Source organism: Thamnophis sirtalis, unplaced genomic scaffold, assembly GCF_051295495.1.
Source record: "Thamnophis sirtalis isolate CommonGarterSnake01/CBP01778 unplaced genomic scaffold, rThaSir2_p1.2 scaffold_2, whole genome shotgun sequence".
In the NCBI taxonomy this organism is placed as follows: domain Eukaryota; kingdom Metazoa; phylum Chordata; class Lepidosauria; order Squamata; family Natricidae; genus Thamnophis; species Thamnophis sirtalis.
The window spans coordinates 125,951,383-125,972,808 of NW_028261382.1; the positions used below are offsets into that span (position 1 = coordinate 125,951,383).

General features: G+C 39.2%; 1 protein-coding gene across 1 annotated transcript in view; it reads left to right on the forward strand.

Annotated features, from left to right (window-relative positions):
- The first annotated feature begins 229 nt into the window (after positions 1–229).
- The window catches only part of CDH17 (cadherin 17), a 50,520-nt gene continuing 29,323 nt past the window's right edge, over positions 230–21,426 (forward strand). Inside the window, exons 1-6 of the mRNA XM_087706858.1 lie at positions 230–316; positions 1,736–1,812; positions 15,158–15,265; positions 15,457–15,588; positions 19,143–19,281; positions 20,753–20,914. Of these exons, the coding sequence (XP_087562984.1) occupies positions 1,762–1,812; positions 15,158–15,265; positions 15,457–15,588; positions 19,143–19,281; positions 20,753–20,914 (592 nt within the window). The 5' untranslated portion in view covers positions 230–316; positions 1,736–1,761. The remainder of the gene's footprint in view (positions 317–1,735; positions 1,813–15,157; positions 15,266–15,456; positions 15,589–19,142; positions 19,282–20,752; positions 20,915–21,426) is intronic.

Here is a 21,426-nt window from a genome sequence, read left to right on the forward strand (position 1 = left end):
ATGTTAATTATGTTACTTAACAAATCTATTAAAATAATACCTTCTGAATTTTTTTTGATGAAAATGTCTATAATTTTTTTAAAGGAAAATATCATACGTTTACATGGAGAATGTACTTAGCTTTTTCGTATTTTATTGCTATGGCTGCTGTTGTAAACCACACCCTGATGTTAAAGATCAGGGGTTGTCATTGAAGAAAGTTAATGTTTGATTACACATAAAAACCTCCAGTTAGTCTGAGAAACTACCTGGAGAATTGAGAGATGAAGTCAAGCAGGTGTTATTTTAAAGCAATTTGAAATTTTTATCCTCCAAGGTAAGACATAATCTTTTTACCAACTTTCATAGATTTCACATAGTACCTGATACCTGTTGGATTGTTCTATCACCCTGACTTGTAAAATATGCCACTTCTCTAGTGTATATGCCATTTGTTGTCAAGTGCATTTTGCTAGATATTTGTTTTACTCTTAGTTTAGTTTAGTTTAGTTTATTGTATTTGTATGCCGCCCTTTTCCCCAAAGGGGGACTCAGGGCGGCTCACAACTCAAACCGGGGAAGGGGGGATACAGACAAAAATTTAAAAAACAAACATAACAATATATAATTTAAAACTCACAACAGTCATACCATTTGAGACGGGGGCAACAGCTCTTTAGCCCCAGGCCTGTCGGAACAGCCAGGTTTTGAGGGCTTTGCGGAAGGCCTGGAGGGTGGTGAGGGTTCGAATCTCCACGGGGAGTTCGTTCCAGAGGGTTGGAGCAGCCACAGAGAAGGCTCTCCTCCGGGTAGTTGCCAGTCGACACTGGCCGGCGGATGGAATTCGGAGGAGGCCTAATCTGTGGGATCTAATCGGTCTAGTGGAGGTAATTGGCAGCAGGCGGTCTCTCAAGTACCCAGGTCCAATATCATGAAGGGCTCTTCATTGACTTATCTAAGATCATGTTTCTTTTTTTATGTATGAGTTAAATTTCATATTGCTATTAGTAGGACAGTGGTAGATTGATTGGAAAACTTGACAATAAATGAAAAAGACCAGTATAAAGCATAAAGGTGGGGCGGATTGAATGTAAATATCTTCTCCCCCCCCATGTTGGGAAGGCAATTTCATAAAATTAACAGTGAGCAGCTATAGAGACATTTATGATAACGCCATTATACGGTGTGTGGGAGCCCCTCCCTTTCCACCATTTTGGATTACTTTGCCTTTTCCAGAAATATTTCTCTCTTTCTGCCCTCTCCCCCCTTTTTTTCTTATTTGTCTCAAACAGAATCATCCCTTACCTTCCATTAGAATTTGTATTCATGTTATGTCTTTAGAGGAAGGACAAACTATTGTTTGGGTCCAAAATTCTCTTCAAGTCTCTTGTTACAAGGAGAATTCTCAGGTATAAGACAGTTACACAAAGGGAAACTTTGGGTCTAACCAGGTTGTTTGCTTAGGGTTGTGTAAAGCAAAAGGGTTTCCTTTTCTCTTTTAGTAATAATCTTGTGGTATTTTCAAGTATCTTTCTGCTCACTTCCTTTTTGCTTTCTGTGTATATTTCAAAATAAAAATCCCATGCTGAATATCAAAACAAATGAAAAGAGAGACAAATTCCTGTAAAGGTTTCCTGCCTAGCAAAGAAACTAGGGTGGTACAATTGAAAGCAGACGTGAATAACATACTTGCTGGAATCAGATTTTTTACACAGTTTTGTATCGCTGCTCAGAAATTTGTTTCAACTATTAATAGGAATCTAAAGAGGAAGCTTCATCAAGATGTTTAAGCCAAATGGACTTAATTTGCTGTGTCTCCTTAGTCTTCACCAGGTAAGTGGCAAAAAGCTTTCATTTCCCTTTAACCGACCTGATTTTGAATGTACTGGAAAACAGTTGTTTTATATTGGCAATTATTGAGATAGGAAAAATAGTACATTTCTTGCTTTTTAAAAGAATATTCATAATCTAATTATGGCAAACACATTATTCATTCCCCCCCCCCAATCGCAACAGGTGATACTGTCTCTGAGCATTTCTTTGGTTTTATTTGTGTGGGTATATTAACTGCAATATATTTTCTGCTTTTTTGACCCATGCACACTAGCTCATAACTCTTTCTCTTGTTAGGATTTACTGTGCATTCTCTAATGTGTAAAATTCTATTTCCCTTGTTAAAATGTATAAATAGAAACATATACAAGTTGAATAATTTAATAATAACTTAAAAGGCATATTAAATATCAAACATTCTGCATTCAAATTTTGAATATTGTTTTCATTTACCTCTGATTTTCATTTAATGTATGCGGGTTTCACTTTTCTTAAAACAGGTGTGGGAGATAGATATGTTTAACATTTAGACCAGGGGTTTCCAACTGTGGCAACGTTAAGCCTGACAGACTTCAACTCCCAGAATTCCCCAGCCAACTTTAAGACTGCCATGCTTAACGTTGCCACGGTTGGAGACCCCTGATTTAGACTGTGTCTAAATTGCAAGTACCACTTATGGCAGTGGAAGCATTACGTCTGTTTGTCCTTTTTTATGGAAGCCAACTCTTTATTTGAAGGACTGCCCAGTTCATGTCTGCTTTTAAAATAAAGAACCATAAGAAAGGAGAGCAGAAGATGTATCATTGACCTTCAAAAACTGGAAAGCAGGCAGGGCAAACAGAGGTCATCTGCTCACAGACTGTCCATTATGCTGAGAGGCACATTTCTATTTAAATTGTATTAATTCAAAATGTATATCTTTGCCAGAGATGGGCAAATGTTTTGCTTTTTTAGAAGTTGGGAACATTCCAAGACAACCACCCCAAGTGGCTCCTACTAATCAGAGTAATTAAGTCACTCTAATGAATGGGCAACTGGGTTGGGGATGATAGTTTGCTAATTTGGAATGTATCACTTTATGGATCTTGTGAATCTTAAGAATACAAATAGGAGGCCCCAAACCTTTGGTGGTTGATGAATAACCTTGGAGATCTGTGAACATATTATGGGGACTTTTGCAAAATGGTTGTCATGGAATAGCTTTGGAGGGTGGAGTTAATCAAACATTCCTTTTATCAGAAGACATCTTGGGGGGGGGGATAGTTCTCAGCATCAACTTCATTTTCTCCTTTTTTTCTGGACAAGTAGTAGCTGAGACAAATGGTTGGGCTCTAGACCCCCCACATTTTAAGAAAATCTATGGAGTTCATGTTGGGGCCCAGATACAATCTTGGAAATAAAAATCATCCTATGGCCTATCACTTTGGTTTTTCACTATGCCAATTTCTAATGAAAACTCAAAGCACTGGATTTTGTTTTAAGTCTGGTGAGACAGGGAGTTTGGCAGGCATGAGAGGAGTCTCTGTTGTCACACCATTAGACATTGGAACAGGTTAAACACCCATTTAATCCTTTTTGAAATGTTTCCACCTGTAACAGCCCCTGTGTGACTGTAATGTCATCTAGCAGGTCCAGCAGGAGAGGCATGTTGTGGGTCCTGTCAGCCAAGGGTTTTTGTTAGATGGGACTTAGAAGGAAAAACTTTCCGGTTGTGACTGCCAACCTGTGGAACATCAATATCATGAGGCTGGGCCCCAAACCTATTTTGTCCTTTGGGAAGGCCCTTAGTTGATTCTGTCAACTAGCTTGGAAACTCAATGTAGAGCAGTGGTTCCCAAACTTGGCAACTTTAAGACTTGTGGACTTCAACTCCCAGAATTCTGGGAGTTAAAGTCCACAAGTCTTAAAGTTGCCAAGTTTGGGAACCACTGATGTAGAGTGAAATGTACTATATGGCGATATGGTAATTATTCAATTCCCTTTTGTATGTTTTTCTTGTTTGTTTTTTTGCTTTTTTATATTTAAATTAGTTTATAATACAATAGAATAAGAGTTGGAAGTGACCTTGGGTCTTCTAGTCCAACCCCCTGCCTAGGCCGGAAACCCTATACTGTTTCAGACAAATGGTTATCCAACATCTTCTTAAAGACTTCCAGTGTTGGCGCATTCACAACCTCTGGAAGTAAGTTGTTCCACTGATTCATTGTTCTAACTGTCAGGAAATTTCTCCTCAGTTCTAAGTTGCTTCTCCTTGATTAGTTTCCACCCATTGCTTCTTGTCCTGCCCTCAGGTGCTTTGGAGAATAGTTTGACTCCCTCTTCTTTGTGGCAACCCTGGAGATATTGGAACACGGCTATCATGTCTCCCTTAATTCTTCTTTTCATTAAACTAGACCTGCCCAGTTCCTGCAACCGTTCTTCAGATGTTTTAGTCTCCAGTCCCCTAATCATCTTTGTTGCTGTTCTCTGCACTCTTTCTAGAGTCTCCACATCTTTTCTACATCGTGGCAACCAAAACTGAATGCAGTATTCCAAGTGTGGCCTTACCAAGGCATTATAAAGTGGTACTAACACTTCACGTGATCTTGATTCTATCCCTCTGTTTATGCAGCCTAGAACTATGTTGGCTTTTTTGGCAGCTGCTGCACACTACTGGCTCATATTTAAATGGTTGTCCACTAGGACTCCAAGATCCCTCTCACAGTTACTACTATTGAGCAAGGTACTACATATACTGTACCTGTGCAACCTGTGTTGCTGGTTTTTAAAGTACTTTGATGGGTTTACTATATATGCCACCGGAGTCACTATGCAAGATGGGTAGCTCTATTAATGTGATAGATAAACAAACAAATAAAGTTTTCTCTTAGGAATAGGTAGAGGAATTATGTTTCTAAACATTTAGGTTCCATTTATTCTGTTAGGTTTAGTAGAAGTCATCAGGGACGGAAATTTTGCCTGACATGTTTAACTTCTTGAAGATTTAATGATTGTTGCAATAGGTCAAGCTTTCAGAGTGCCTGGGTAAAGCACAGAGAGTTAAATTGGACAGGTTGGCCTGTCTAAGAAAGCAGAATGAGTTCTGTTCCTTCTCTACTTGTTAGGAGTCCTGATTCTTATTTCTAAGACTCCCAGCCCTTTGAAAGCAACAAAATGCTCTGTCCCCAAGTGTACTTAGGTATCATTATGTACATGTTACTGTGGTGGAAATTTGAAGGAAGCCAAAATAATATTTTCTGCATACCAAGTAGAAAATATCAGGAACAGTTTTGAAGATTCTTGATGTTTGCAGATATATATAAACAAACAATTAGAGAAAGAGAAAGGATGGTTGCAAGAACAGAAAAGAACAGAAGTATACTGTTGGCATAAATTAGCTTCAGGTTCTTTTCGTTTATCATCTCATTCTTCTTAATAGTAAATGGGTTACTATTTGTTACACCATTTCTGGGTTTTGCATAAAGTTGTTGACCCCCAAATAGAATAGCATGAGGGACATGTACTGTACTATCAAAAAAAAAAGGCTTCTGTTTTCTGTATTCACAGAAATCTATTATACCTGCAAGGAGGATGGGTAATATGTACAATGCTTTGAGTAGGGGTTCCACATAAACCAATGGTATTGCTTAAAGCATCTATATATACTTATCATTCAATTCAATACATAAGTGCAAAATGCAGGTATAAGCAGAAGTAAGCCAAAGAAATTAGGAACAAAATATAAAAAGGGAAACAAAACTAAATCTAACATATCTTATCAACACCATTCAACACCTTCTTTATTGTACATTTCTATCTTTGCAAATCATTTTTGTTTCCATACACCTGTATATTGCTTCCTGCGTTGCCCTACGCCCCCCCCAAAGGTGAGATATTTGTAGAACAAAAGGTGTTCTACTAATACCATGAATGAATGAGGATAAAATCATATAATAAATATATATAGGAATAGCAAATTCCATCCATTCACAGTTTTTTGGTCTTCTCCTTCTACTTGATCAATTTATTTAAGCTTACTGTTCCTTCCCCCTCTTAACATTTTTCATAATGGTGACTCTCTTGAATTCAATCCGTATTCATTCAGCACCTATCCTATCTCTTCTTGTTTCACCATCTCCATCTTTTAGGAGTTTGGTATGGCATGAGAATTTTATTCCAGGCGTTGTCTTTTTCTCAATAGATAAATATGAACTCCCTAATTTGCACAGAGCAGGATTCTCAACAACTTCAGGCTACAGAATCTGTTCATTAAAAAACAATAATCCTGGAGCCTTGATTCAGGAAGCAAAAAGCTCTAGTAATAGAAAGTTGACTGTAGAAAAGGGAACATTTTTTTTTGCCTTTAACGTTTTGGAAGACCATAGCAATTTCCCAAGGAGCCCTAAGGTTTTATGGCATACAATTTACAAATCCTGATAAAAGCGTAGTCAACCTGTCCCCTCCCCAGATGATAAAGATTGTGCACACTTCCTGTATCTTATAGATCAAGATTACATCAGATTCTATATATGAATTAGTATTATAGTTCAAGTACTTTGAATCAATAGAGCGGCAGATGTTCAAACTCTTCTTTGCAGAGCTCTTGTGCAGCCAGTTTATAATAACTTGAACACAGGAAGAAACCTGCAGGAACCACCCTTTATTATTCCTATGTTACATTATGAGTCATATTTTATAGCTCACATAAAAATACTCCAACAGACTAGGAAGGGTTGACACATTGATATATAATTTAATCTTTGATCTTTGCAATACGTTCAAGACTTTGATCTTTCTAAATGAATTATATGTCCCCATAAAGTACAACAAAGAGTTTTTCCCATATACTACAGCCTTTAACTATTTATTTCTTGTGTGAAGCCTGAGTGAAAATTTAAGCATTCTGGATTTCAGCTCCTTCCCCCCACCCCCCACCCCACTTTATCCTCGTGCCTGGACATTTCTTGGAGCCTTGATTAGAAAATTCCAGATTTTTTTCCCCAGCCCTCTTGAATTGGTTAGAAAAAAAATACCACCACTTTATCAGAAGAGGAAAGTGCCAGAGCACTTGTGAATTCCACATGCTTAAAAGAAACACTGTTTTATCAGATAACATTTTTAAATGCTAGTTTTTACATTTCCACTGATCAACTTGTAATAAACAAACACACAAACAAAATAAGTAAGTAATTAAGTAACTACGTAAGTAAGGCTGGAGGAGGCAATGACCACTGAGTAGACAGGAAACGGAGAAACAGAACTGCTTAATTCATTTTGTGCTTCTGTCTTTACATAAAAAGAAAAAAACGCAGTCCAACCTATCAAATAAAGCACTGTAAATTGCAGATTAGGGATGCAAGTAAAATAAGCAAGAGAATGGTAAGAGAATACCTATCCAATCTAGAATTCAAATCACCAAGATCAGATGGATTATACCTGAAGGTTCTTAAAAAACTGGCAGACACGATATCAGAACCACTGAACCATATCCTGGAGCACTGGGAACTATCAGATGACTGGAAAAGGGCTGATGAAGTTTCCATCTTTTTAAAAAAAGGGAGGAAATGGATCCAGGAAACTACAGGCCTATCAGTATGACATCAATACCTGGAAGATTCTGGAAAAGATAATCAAGTAATGAATTTGCAAACACTTAGAAGCAAACAAAGTCATCCCCAGAAATCAACATGGGGTTGTCAAAAAGAATTCATGCCAGATAAATCTTATTGTATTCTTTGATTATGTAGCAAAATTAGTGGATTCGCGAAATGTTGTGGATATAATTTACTGGGACTTCAGTTAGGCATTTGATAAAGTAGACTGCAACCTATTACTTGATGAGATAGAAAAATGTGGGTTACATAGACTCACCATTGAATAGATTTGTAACTGGCTGACCAACCACACTCAATATGTAGCTCTTAATGGAACTGCATCTATAAGGAGGGAAATAGGAAGTGGGGTAACCCACTGGGTCTATTTTAGACCCAGTACAATATCTTCAGCAATAATTTAGACAAAAGGGTAGAAAAGAAACCCAACAAATTTGCAGATGACACCAAGCTGGCAGACATAGCCAATACTCCAGAAGATAAGCTCAAGATCCAGAAGGATCTCAACCAACTTGAACATTGGTCCTATCTAACAAAACAAAGTTCAATGCTGAGAAAAGTAAAATTCTACATTTAGTCAAGAAAAAACAAACGCACAGTTATAAAATATTAGTAACTGTGGGAGAGATCTTGGTGTCCTACTGGACAATGATTTAACAATATGAGCCAGCCGTGTGCTGCAGCTTCCTAAAAAGCCAACACAATCCTAGGCTGCATTAATAGAGGGATAGACTGAAGATCACATGAAATGTTAGGACCACTTTTTAATGCCTCTAGAAAGTGTTCAGAAAAGAGCAACAAAGATGATTAGGGGACTGGACCCTAAAACATATAAAGAACAGCTGCAGGAATTGTGTATGTCTAGTTCAATGAAAAGAAGGACTAGGGATGACATGATAGCAGTCTATTTAAGGGGCTGCCACAAAGAAGAGAGATTCTACCTATTCTCCAAAACACCTGAAGGCAGACAAAAAGCAATGGATGGAAACTAATCAAGGAGAGAAGAACTAAGGAGAAATTTCCTGACAACTAGAACAATTAATCAGGAGAATGACTATCCTCCAGAAATTGTGAGCGCTCCAAAATTGGAAGTTTTAAAGAAAAGATTGGACAATACTTGGTCTGAAATGTTATAGCATTTCTTGCTTGAGCAGGGCGTTAGACTAGAAGACCTCCAAGATCCCTTCCAACTCTGCCTTTTCTGTTATTTTGCAATAGCTCACAATCACTGCCTGGATTAGAGGGACTTGCTGACAATGAAATGAAGTGCACCAACTAGCTTGTGAACTAGGCACATGAGCTGGCATAAGACAGAAAACATTATATCAATGGGTATCAAGAAAAGGCAGTTATTCAATAATCAGGGTTGTGTTACATCCCAGTTGTTGAATATGGTTGTTCAATGAAAATGTTAATTTCCCAAGAAATTGTGAAATGCAAATTTCAATTTATGTATATTGGAAACATTAATCTTGCAATAAGTATCTTACTTTTCATACTTTTCTTAAGTGGAAGATCTTTCTGGGACAACAAGAAAGAGAACTATTTTTGTGAAATTCAAATAACTGTAATATGTAATGTAATATATATATATATATATATATATATATATATATATATATATATATATATATATATATATATATATATGCACAGATAACTTAAAATGAACAGATGTTTTATTGACTGTCTTCTGTCTCTAAAATTAGATTACAATTTTTTGTAATTGGTTCTATAACCTGAAACAAATTGAAAAACTAGAGCATACAAATTAGATTTATTAAAGAAGAGAAATTAGACTGGTTAAATGTAGGATTAGCTATTGGGGATTTATCTTGGAAACACATCCTGTTTTCCTCACTCCAGCGCTAAGATCAGAGGTGGTATTCAGCAAGTTCTGACCAGTTTTGGGGAGCCGGTAGCGGAAATTTTGATTAGTTCGGAGAACTGGTAAATACCACCTCTGACTAGCCCCACCCCCATCTATTCTCTGCCTCCCGAGTCCCAGCTGATCGGGAGGGAATGGGAATTTTGCAGTAACCTTCCCCTGGTGTAGGAAGGGAATGGAAATAGTACAGTATTTTTCCTGTACTGCCACGCCCACCAAGCCATGCCCACAGAACCAGTAGTAAAAAAAGTGGAATCCCACCACTGGCTGAGATCGTTTGTTTGTGGAATCAAACAATAGTTTGCTTCCAAAGCAGAATTAGATAAGCATTTCAAGGTACACTGAAATGTAACCTGAACATTGAAAACATGGGAATTGAAGTGTAGAAGCAAAGGAGATGTCAGCTCTTTGAGATAATCTAGATGAGAAACTGAAACCAAGAATACAAGAACTTTAGATGCTTTCTGTATCCCATTCCTCCTTTGGACTCAGATTTTATTTATCAGAAGATGAGAAATAGGTTTTTCTTTTCATTAGATTCAGAGGAATGGAATACCTTCAAAACTGGGAAGTTTTGAGGGAAGAAAAAAATACAGACCATTGTCTCATTTCTTCCATACTAATAGATGTCCTGTAGGTGTTTAGCACTTTCAGAGTCTATAATGTGGAAGCCTTCTGAATCATGGAATCACAGAAAATATGGATTGGCAGGACAATAGGGCCATTGAGTTTAACTGCAAGCTCTGTACAGGGATTCACTAAATTAAGGATCCCCAACTCCCGGGACCACAACCAGTCAGAAACTAGGCTGTGCAAGTAGCAGGTGAATGCCTAAAGTTCTTTTTGTGCATGCACAGGTTGCATATGGGAAACCATCCCCTCCCCTCTGGCAGCACCACACACCACTGCCACTGTTGGTCCACATAGCCAGAAGGGTTGGAGACCACTGCACTAAACCATCTCAATAAGAGGCTCTCTGCTTCTACTTGAAAATGTCTATAGACAGACATTCCACTACTATTCTTGTCAGGCCCTCCCACTGCTCACAGCTCTTAACCAAGACATTCTTCCTAAAAGTTAGTCTGAATCTCCTGAATTTCAACCGTTTGCTCTTTGTTCTACTCTCAGTTGTAGCATAGAAGATGCCTCTCCCTTCTTGTGTGGGACAATATTGTAGATATCAGTAGTTACAATCTCATATCCGAATCCTTTAATCATTTGTCATCCAGGTAGTAGAACTCTTGTTCCAGCATTTCCAATGTCCCTTTCTAGGTGTGGTTCTCAGAATGGTATGCAGTATAGTACTCCCTGTTCAAAGGGCAGCTTTTTCTTATGTCTTCCACACTGGAGAAAGAAGCTGTAGAAGAAGAAAGAAATGTGTGGACGAAAGGTGCCATGGTAAAGAAGGAAGTATTGTTTACATTAGTATAGCTAAGCATTAAAGACATTAGTACAGCTAAAATCTGTCTTAGTCATGGACTGGGGACAAATTGAAGGCCATTGCTCATGGGAGCATGGCCTAAAAGAGGAAAAAAGGGTGCTGGCAGTATATATCTGTGTTGTAGGTAGGTTTAGGTAAGAATAAGCTCTAAATTATGCATGAATCTGGAATTTTAATCAGATTCAAACCCAAAATACTATAGGGCAATAAAAACGGTAGATCAAGATCATGTACTTACATATTTATAGGGCTTCTATGGCCACTAATCTCATACAATGACGCTGGGTGACAATGAGGGTGCTTACTTCAAGGAGGTAGAAGGTTTGGTAATCTGGTATAATAATAATAGTTTTAAAAATTGGGAAAACTAAAGAGATCATTGTCAATTTCAGAAAAGGCAGGCACAGCCACATTCCTCTGTGTATAAATGATTCACCCGTGGAGGTAGTTAGCAATATCAAATTTCTGGGTGTGCAGCTAATGAGTAGACTGGCTTGGTCACTCAACAGCAAGACACTGGGAAAGCATGCGCAACAGTCCCTGCATTTTCGGTGTCGCATTAGAAAAGTACAGCGTCCTCCCTCTGTCCTTACCACTTTCTATAGAGCAGTGATGGCAAACCTTTTTCGCCTCAGGTGCCAAAAACACGAGCACGCGTGCGATCATGCATGCTTGCGTGCCCACCCCCATAATTTTGTGCCCTATGTGCCATGCCCCCTGAATATATGCACATGACATCCCCCTGCTGCCCCACGTATGCATGCATGGCTTTCTTGGAGCCTGGAGAGGGGGAAATGGCCTCCCTGCCCCCACCGAGGCCCTCCCGAGGCCAGAAATGGCCCATTTTCCAACTTCCAGTGGGCTCGGTAGGTCCATTTTTTGCCCTCCCCAGGCTCCAGATGCTTTCTAGGAGCCTCCGGAGAGCGAAAAACAGCCCAACATGCAAACCTAAAATCTGTTCCTGAACTTCCGGTTTGCGCATTGGGCGGCTTTTCGCCCTCTGGAGGCTTTACTCTGGAGGGCAAAAAATAGCCCAACATGCAAACCGGAAGTCCATTGCCGAACTCCTGGTTTGCGTGTTGGGCGCTTTTTAGCAATAGCAATAGCAGTAGACTTATATACCGCTTCATAGGGCTTTCAGCCCTCTCTAAGCGGTTTACAGAGAGTCAGCATATTGCCCCCAACAATCTGGGTCCTCATTTTACCCACCTCGGAAGGATGGAAGGCTGAGTCAACCCTGAGCCGGTGGGATTTGAACCGCTGAACTGCTGATCTAGCAGTAGCTTGCAGTGCTGCATTTAACCACTGCGCCACCTTGGCTCTTTTTACCCTCCAGAGGCTTCAGGGAAGCTTCCGGAGGGCAAAAAATGGTGAAAAGTCAAGGCTGAAAATCAGCTGGTCAGCAGCCGCATGTGCGCTGGAGCTGATAGGGCAACGCCTCATGTGCCTTCAGAAATGGCTCCACATGCCACCTGTGGCACACGCCATAGGTTCACCATCACGGCTATAGAGGGACGATCAACAACACCCTGTCATATTGCATTACTGTCTGTTTTGGAACCATTATTGCTTCAGACAGGAAGGTGGTACAGACACAGAGCAGTGCGGATGGCAGAAAGGATTATTGGCACTCCACTTCCGTCCATCCAGGACATAGCATATAAGAGATGCTTGAGTAAGATCTTCCGGATTGTCTGGGATGCTACACATCCCCTTCATGACCTGTTTTCCTTGTTACCTTCGTGGAGGAGGCTTCATGGTATCCGAAGCAGAACATCCAGATTCAGCCATATTTTGTTTCTATACGGTATTAAGCTTGTGAACTCTCAAACTTCCTATTTCTGCTATATATTCAAGATGGACAGTGATTAGTATTTATATGTTAGAGTGTAGGTATAACAGTGGTGGGATTTAAATAATTTAACAACTGGTTCTCTGGCTGGGCAGGTGAGGCTGGATGGTCATGTGACTGTGGTGGGTGTGGCCAACTTAACATCACTCATCACACCCAGCCCCGTCTCCCGGTTATTCGCCTCAAAAGCAGAGCTGGGTCAATTAATAAAGTTTCTAAACCTCTCTCCCACTTTTTTTCCAACTCACTGATTAAAATTTATATCCAAGTTACTTTTGCCAATACCATAGGATGTATATATTGTTGCTTAAAAGATGCTATAAAGGTGTAATGTTATTGGAGGATTTTTTGAAATAGCTAATGAATGCCATTATGTGGTTGTGTCTTTAAGTATGAATGATTTGAGGTAAAAGCATGTTCAAATAATTGTAGTCAAATGAGAATTGTGGTACGTTGATAGTAAGATATACAAAGATTTTTTACTTAACGTGTATAATCTAATATGAACTATAAGTAATGACTGTGGAAGAAATGCACGAAAGTTATCTGTAACCAATTGACACGCTTTCTACAAGATGTAATGGAGGGTGGTTCTTTTTTTTTCTTTTTGTTCAATTAAAATAAAATAAAAATAATAAAAAAATAATAAAAACAGCTGGCCCTGCCCCCAGCTGTTTTTTGGGACATTTTTCAGCTGTTTTATGGGCCATTTTTATCTAGGTAACTTACATAAATCCATATAAATGCAATTAAAACATACCAAACATTTTCACAGCTAAACCATCCCAGCCCAAGGCTAGAAGAAAAAGTTAGGTCTTCATAGCTGTCTGTAGCTAACAGGCTAGGAATCTTCTGGCCTTTAGTGGGAGGCTGTTCCAGAGGTCTGTCTCTGAGAAGGCATGCCCCCAGGATCCCATCAAAACACAATAGGGAGGCAATCTGGAGAGTATGTACCCTATCTAACCTAGTTAGAAGAGTAGAGGCCTTCAGGAAGAGGCAATCCTGCAGGTAACCTGGCCCTTTCCCATTAGCGCTTCAGAGTGATAACCAGCACATTGATTTATACCTGGAAAGCAAGTGAAAACCAGTGCAATTCATTCAGCAGTGGTGTTACTTGACTGAATCATGCGGTACATAAAACTGCATGTGGATTCTGCACTAAATTCTGGATCAGGTACAGCTTCCAGATGGTCTCCAAGGGAAGCTCCATGTATAGCACATTGCAATAATTCAAACAGGAGATGATCAGTGGTGGGATTCTAAAATGTTAGCAACCGGTTCTCTGCGCGGTTGCTGGGTGAGCATGGCCATGGTGGGTTTGGCCTACTCAGCTTCCTGCATCATGGTGGTGGTGGGCATTTTCACCTTCCTCAGGCTCTGGAGGATTTCCCCGAGCCTCTGGGAAGGCGAAAATGACCTCCCCAGGCTCCTGAGGCATTCTGCTTCCGGACTTCTGGTGGACCGTTTTTCACCCTACAGAGTCTTCCCCAAGTCTCCACGAGTGGGAAAAAGGCCTCCCCAGGTTCCAGAGGCCCTCCGGAAGCTGAACACAGGCCTGGTGTCGGACTTCCGGAAGACCCAATTTTTGCTCTCCCAGACCCTCCGCACAGCCCCTGCACTTACCTGGAAAAATGGGCCATGTGGAGACTCCTGGGAGGGCAGGGCGGAGTGGATGGGGCCAGGGGGTCCTTCCAACTACCGGTTCATCTGAACTGGTGCAAACCGACTATATCCCACCACTGGAGATTCTAAAGCTTGGGTATGGCCTTTCAATTCAGGAAGATGAATGATTTTGTGAGAAAAAAAAAGATCTGTAGAACTGTATTATTCAAGGGGAAGTGTCTGCATAATAGCTCTGCTTATTCATAATAAACAAAATTATTTTGTGAGAAGCTGATAGCAATATATCCAGAATAAAATATAGATTAAGATTTAAGCAACAAAAGTAGAGTTAGGCAATGTCAGTGGGTTTTTTTTAATGTTTCCATTCTTAATTAGACCTCACAGGAATCAAGATTTATTACTGTTGTTGAAATAATGCAATATAATGTTGAAACAATAGTATGTGCATATGTGTGTGTGTGTGTGTGTGTGTATGTATATGTATATGAATAAACTCATTTGGGGCTAAAGAAACCCCCTTATACAACCCTCAATAATTTAAACACAGATGATCTATTTGCAGATAATGTACTCAAACATTATCAAACTATATTTTTGCAATTTCATTATTAATGCTTCAAATTTAAAGTCAAACTTATGTTGTGAATTTGATTTTACCTCCTCAACTTTAGGAATTTAACTGGAAATATTTTAGACTTTCTTGATTATTTTGATTTTTAGAAACTTCTGCCGGGATTTATTGTGTTCAGTATAAATGTAAAATGCTAAAGACTCTTGTCTGCTATCTAATTGTTTGGAATGAAAATTTATTCCCCATTGTTAAGAAAGTACTGCTATTCCCTCTATTATAATTTCAAAGAATGAAACTGCTTTGGCAATGATGTCGTACCTCCTTGTAATCAATTAATATGGAAAATATGAGTAAATTCTGTCATTTCTTGTCCTTGCAGGTTGCTTACCTTCTTGAAGGTAACGTGCAGTCGCCTATCACTGGACCTTTGGAGAACAAAGTTTTTGATGTTGAAGAGGGTAAAGGGGGACCACAGTATTTATACATGGTAATGTCCACTGACTCTTCTCTTTCTTTGGAACAAATCTGAAAAAAAAATGATTGAAGGTGTATGAAGAGGAAATAAATCATGCTGCCATTTTAAAACAAAATGAGGAGAACAAAAAAAAAGAAAGAGGGGGAATTTGATTCACATAAGAAAAAATGGAATTCTGAATTTCTTCTTTTTCTTCATACCAGTTTACATTTCAACCCCCTACCTACAGCGTGAAACTGAACGGTGAAACAGATGACATCATAGATGTCAAAGGTGGAGTCCTGACTGTTAGCGGAGTTCTAGACTGGGAACACAAAACACAATATAGATTACAGGTAAACCAAAAGTGATGTTAAGTGTTCTGTTATTTCCCGCCAAAAGATTGAGTGAAGGCTTCTAAGATGAAAACAATAATAATTAAAAGCAAAACAAAACTGGTAACTTTCTTCTAGTCCAATGCTTATGTTTCTATGGAAGAATGGATGGATGGATTATTTATTCTGTTTTTAATCTGGTAATACAGGACATGATGACCAACGTATTAAACAAAAACAGCACAACATGCCGCAATTGGAAAGAGAAATACAATTAAACTAAAAGTCACCATTCATGTATAACAATTTAACATCTCAAAACCTAAATTTATCAAAGATCATAAACCATATAAAAATGCAAAGTAATATTACCCCTTTCAGAACCATCACGTTCATAATAGGAGTGGGTATTAGTGTAGGAAGTTGACAATTCAATAAGCTTTTTGAGGCTTTCAGGCAGCGCACATAACAATATAATAATTATATTGTAAAAGATAAGACTGCAAACTTTGGTCATCCTTGGGGTATTTTGATTTGGGGTGCCCACCCCCCAATAAAATAGGTATGTTAAATGCTATTATTGTTACCTCTATTTATAGAGAAAGAACTACTAAATATCACTTAATTTAATGGTTTATCATTGAAAGTAGCATATTCAGTAGCATATTCTGGAACGCTTGAACCACATAGTGGTTTGGGGTACTCTGTCCAATTTATTGTCAACAGACTTGATAATGGTTGAGAGGCAAATAACATCAACTACGCTCGCAAAAATAAAATAAATTGAATGCTCTCTACCATCCTTCTAATCCCCCTTTTATCTACTTCCCCTACTTATCACGACCTATTTCTCTCTTTCCCACATGGGTCCCTTCTTCTCCAAAAAAAGAGCTCACCCTTTCTCAAATCAACCCTTTCAGTGGCTATTTCATTTTCCTATGAAACAGTATTTCTCAGCTTCAAGTTGCACGGACTTCATCAAAATTTCCCAGCCATGCTGGGAGTTGACGTCCACATATCTTAAAGTGGTTGAAGCTCAGAAACACTGATATTGAAAACAAAAGCTATTTATAACAATGGGAGAGGACTGCCAGGTTGCTCAATGGAGGCCCATTACCCATTTCACAAATTCCGCTTTCTTAGCCTGTTGATTACCTTAGTTTTAGCCTTGACCAGAGAGAAGCAGACAAGACTAGGAATAAGCAGGTGAGAAATTTTGAAAATGAATTGTAACATTAGTTATGTTAACAAGTGAGAGATTAGCCATTTTGCTTTTGTCTCCTGTGTTGTCCCCACCTGTTTCTTAAACTCAGTTCAGAAATTTCAATCTGCATTATAATGAATTAATCATGGGGCCAGACTGATACTCGCTCCAAATCTATAGGTCTTGCAAAACCTGATTGGCCATTCTACTTCTTCTTCCTCTTCCCATTTGTGCAGGGAATGTAAGCTTGGATTAACTAGTCTATCAGTAGTTTTCTAGGTCAAAAAACTGCAATGTTGAATTGAAACTTGAAAAATATGGGCATGTTGTGCATTTGTAATGGGCTGGGAGTGGGAAGAGGATGATGTTATTGGTAGTACTCAGGAAGTAAGGAATGGCTTGTGATGGTGATGGTCCACATGTCATCATTTTAGGTTCCACCACAAATCCGCGAAGCCCTTCTGTGCGGAGACATAAGCGCGAAGACTAATTCGTGCCGTTCTAAGCGCTAAGGAAAAACGCGACCCTACCGCGATGACATAATCGCGGAGGGCAAAATTGCGCATTCCCAAGCACTTAGTACCCTAAACCTAACCCTAACCCTAACCCTAAACCTAACCCTAAACCTAAACCTAAACCTAAACCTAACGCTAAACCTAACCCTAAACCTAACCCTAATGCTAACGCTAAACCTAACCCTAAACCTAACCCTAAACCTAAACCTAACCCTAAAACAAACCCCTAAACCTAATCCTAACACTTACCTTAAATGAAGTCGGCTTTCTGCCGCGGCGCCATTTTAAAGCGTCCTTCTGTTGCTGCGCTGTTGTTGCGGCGGTGATGATGCGTGGCGATGACGTCGCGGCTTTAGCGCCGCGATTTTATCGCCACGATTTTGACCAGCGCGGTTTTGTCGTGCCACGATCATTTTAACCATTCGGTCATATCTAACCCTTAGTGACTTTATAGGCAAGTGCTCTTCGTGTTACCCTGTCAAGCACAGCTTCTTTCAGTTGTTGGATATTCATCTTTGTATCAGTTTTGATGTTATCAAGCCAGCATATTCTTTGCTTGCCCTTTCTTCTTGCTCATGTAGTGTATATTAGAGGTGGAGACCCTTTGAGAACTATATGTAATGGAATTCCATTTTTATGTATGCTGATTAGTGTACACTCAAAGTGAAAATAAAGTTATTCTAAGTCTAAATCTTAATCTTTCATTCCTACCATCATTGACTTCTCCTTCTCTTTGCATGCATGACATGGCCAAAATAAATCAGACCTAGTCGATATCTCTGATGGGCCAAATAAAAAGTGTGGATTTCATCCAAATAAATGATAATTCAGGTAACTGTAGGTGAGAGTGTAGGTTAAAGCAACATAGTTTAGTATTATAGGGACTTCCAAATTACGTTAAACCTAGCCTTAGTTTGTTAAGCAGGAGTATAGATGTGGCCCAGCACAAACAAAAAGTCAGAATTCAATTCTCTCTGAGTCACACTTTTATTCAGATCTGGACAAAGGAGGGCCCTCCTATAAAACTGAAAGAACCCCAAACAATTTACTCAGTATGCCTTTACATTTTAGTTGATTGAGCAAGAAGGAAATACAGTTGTTTGAACAAAAGTAAGTAAAAAGCAGAAGTTGCTATGATAGCAATATCACTTAGACTTATATACTGCTTCGCGTTCCATGGGTTTTTCTCACGATGACTCACTGGATAAGAGCCTAATGCTGGGGAAGATTGAGGGCAAAAGAAGAATGGGACGACAGAGAATGAGGTAGCTGGATGGAGCCACCGAAGCAGTAGGCGTAGGCTTAAATGGACTCCACAGATGGTGGAGGACAGGAAGGCCTGGAGGAACATTGTCCATGGGGTCGTGATGGGTTGGACACGACTTCACAACTAACAACAACAACAACAATGGTTCACAGTGCTTTACAGCCCCTCTCTAAGTCGTTTACAGAATCAGCATATTGTCCCCAACAATCTGGGTCCTCATTTTACCTACCTACCTTCCATCCTACCTTGAGTCAACCTTGAGCCTGGTGGGATTTGAACTGCCAAATTGCAGGCAGCTAGCAGGCAGCAGAAGCAGCCCTGCAGTACTGCTCTCTAACCACTGCGCCACTGTGGCTCAATGACATTGCTCACCAAGTACATTTAGAAAGAAACATACTCTATTTAGCAACCTATTGCGCCCTATCTGGGGTTTCCTGTTATACCTTCCCTGAACTATGGACAGGTACATGTTATTACAACTCCTTTATTCTCTTTAACTCAGCCAGTTCAAAAGGAAGGAGACAATGTATTGTGTTATGGAAAATGCTTTGTTTTAATATTGTTTTTCTTCATCTCTCTCCCAATTTAGTTGGAAGGTCTAGATCAAAATAGCAAAAGGGTGCAAGGCCCCTATTCTATCATCATAAATGTTGTGGATATCAATGACAACCCACCTAAATTCAGTAAAACAGAATACTTTGGTGAAGTTAGAGAAAACTCCAGACCAGGTATTTGTTTCCATATTTATTTTGACATATTTGAGGTTCCCAGAAATTTTAAATACTAAACATGAAACTGAATATAATATAAAAAGCTATTTTCCCTCTTTCTATGGAGATTCTCAGTCATCAAGGTTGCCCCAAAGGTGCTTTCTCAAGAGGCAATTGGACTTTTCTCGTTTTTTCTTTTTCTTTGAAGACATTTCGCTTCTTATCCAAGAAGCTTCTTTAGCTCTGACTGGATGGTCCATTCCCCACCATCCAGTCAGAATTGAAGAAGCTTCTTGAATGTGAAGTGAAACATCTTCAAACAAAAAGAAAAAACCCCAGAAAATCTAGTTGCCTCTTGAAAAAGCACCTTTGGGACTACTTTCTCTCTATTCTATTGCCAAGCAATCATGGGAGACTATGACAAACAGGCTAAGTTCAGTGGTGAGATTCAACATTTTTTACTACCGGTTCTGTGGGTGTGGCTTGGTGGGCGTGGCAGGGGAAGGATACTGTAAAATCTCCATTCCCTCCCCACTCCAGGGGAAGGTTACTGCAAAATCCCCATTCCCTCCTGATCAGTTGGGACTCGGGAGGCAGAGAATAGATGCGGGGCGGGGCCAGTCAGAGATGGTATTTACCGGTTCTCTGAACTACTCAAAATTTCCACTGCCGGTTTCTCCAGAACTGGTCAGAACCTGCTGAATATCACCTCTACTGTCCCCCTCTCAATCTCTCCCCCTCCCTCTTCTTTCCTTCCTAGGCATAAATAGGAGTGCATTATGTCTTGCCCATTTTAAGCAATGCCTACTGCATCAGATTCTTGGCCTCTGAACCATCTAGCACTCTGTTCTCACAGTGGCCAACAACAGCACAAGGAAGCATCTAGATGCTTCTTTATTGGGCACACCTTTAAAGAGGAAGCACCAAGTAAAATTAAATGCCATGTTTTTTCCCCCTAAGTTTACATAACTATTTCAGGGATCTAGGTGAAACCCCAAAGATACTGTACCTTTGCAACTTTGACTGAAAAGCAGAGTATAGTACTATTCCAATTTCCTCTCAAGTAGCCTTAATTCAAACTATCCTAAGTCACTTTTCTTAAAGTCCACTTTGGGGTTTCTTGAAATATGAGGCCGAGGAACCAGATGGGAAAAATGGCTAAAAGATGGAACAGTTGACATGTGAAGGATATAAAATAAGAGAGCCAGTGAAAAGTTATTAAAAGAAAGGAATGTTCCCAGGGTCTCACAAATCAAAACCATGTGAAAAAGATAATCCCCCTCCCTTTAAAATGCTAAAATATCTAAAGCCAATATTGACCTGGACGGTTTTTCTTGAGGTTTCTAACTAAATAAATTATGCTTAGGATGTTCCATTTAAAGAGATTGGCATGTATATGTTGAAACTCGGTGATGCTTCTTTGGTGCAGAGTGAGACTTTCCATTTCCAAACTGTGTTTTTTTTTTTTAAAAAAAACCCCACCATACAGGGAAGCCTTTCATGTATGTTACTGCTTTTGATCGCGATGATCCCAGCACCTTACATGCACAGCTCAGCTATAGTATCCTTCATCAGTTTCCCAGATTGCCTGGCACTGACATGTATTTTCAGATTGACAATGTTACAGGAGCAATTTCTACAACTGCTGCTGGTAGGTAACTTTTTTTCATAGTGATGCTACGAATGTATAATGAAATACGGCACTCATTTATACATAATAGTAAAGGTAAAGGTTCCCCTCGCACATATGTGCTAGTCGTTCCCGACTCTAATATGACAGGCCATAAAAAGATTGTCATACACATGTATTAGAAATATATACATATTTGAATCATATTTGCATTAGACGAGTATATATAGAATTGTTACTTTGTATTATAATGGTATATATTATGTTTTTTCCCTTATTGGATTTCTTGCACATTTTCATTAGAGTGCTTTTTGTGTATTGTTTTCATTTCTTTGACACTATTAACTTTTGTGTTTTGCTATTTTCTCTTTTTTGTTATTAATTAAAAATCAACAAAATATAAGATGAAAATAATTAAGTCTTGTACAGTTTAACCTAGATTTCATTGGCAACATATGGCTATGCCAAAGTCAGTAGTCTTTCACATCTCTTAATCTAATTTTCTGACATTTGGGAAACCTACCATTTCTAAA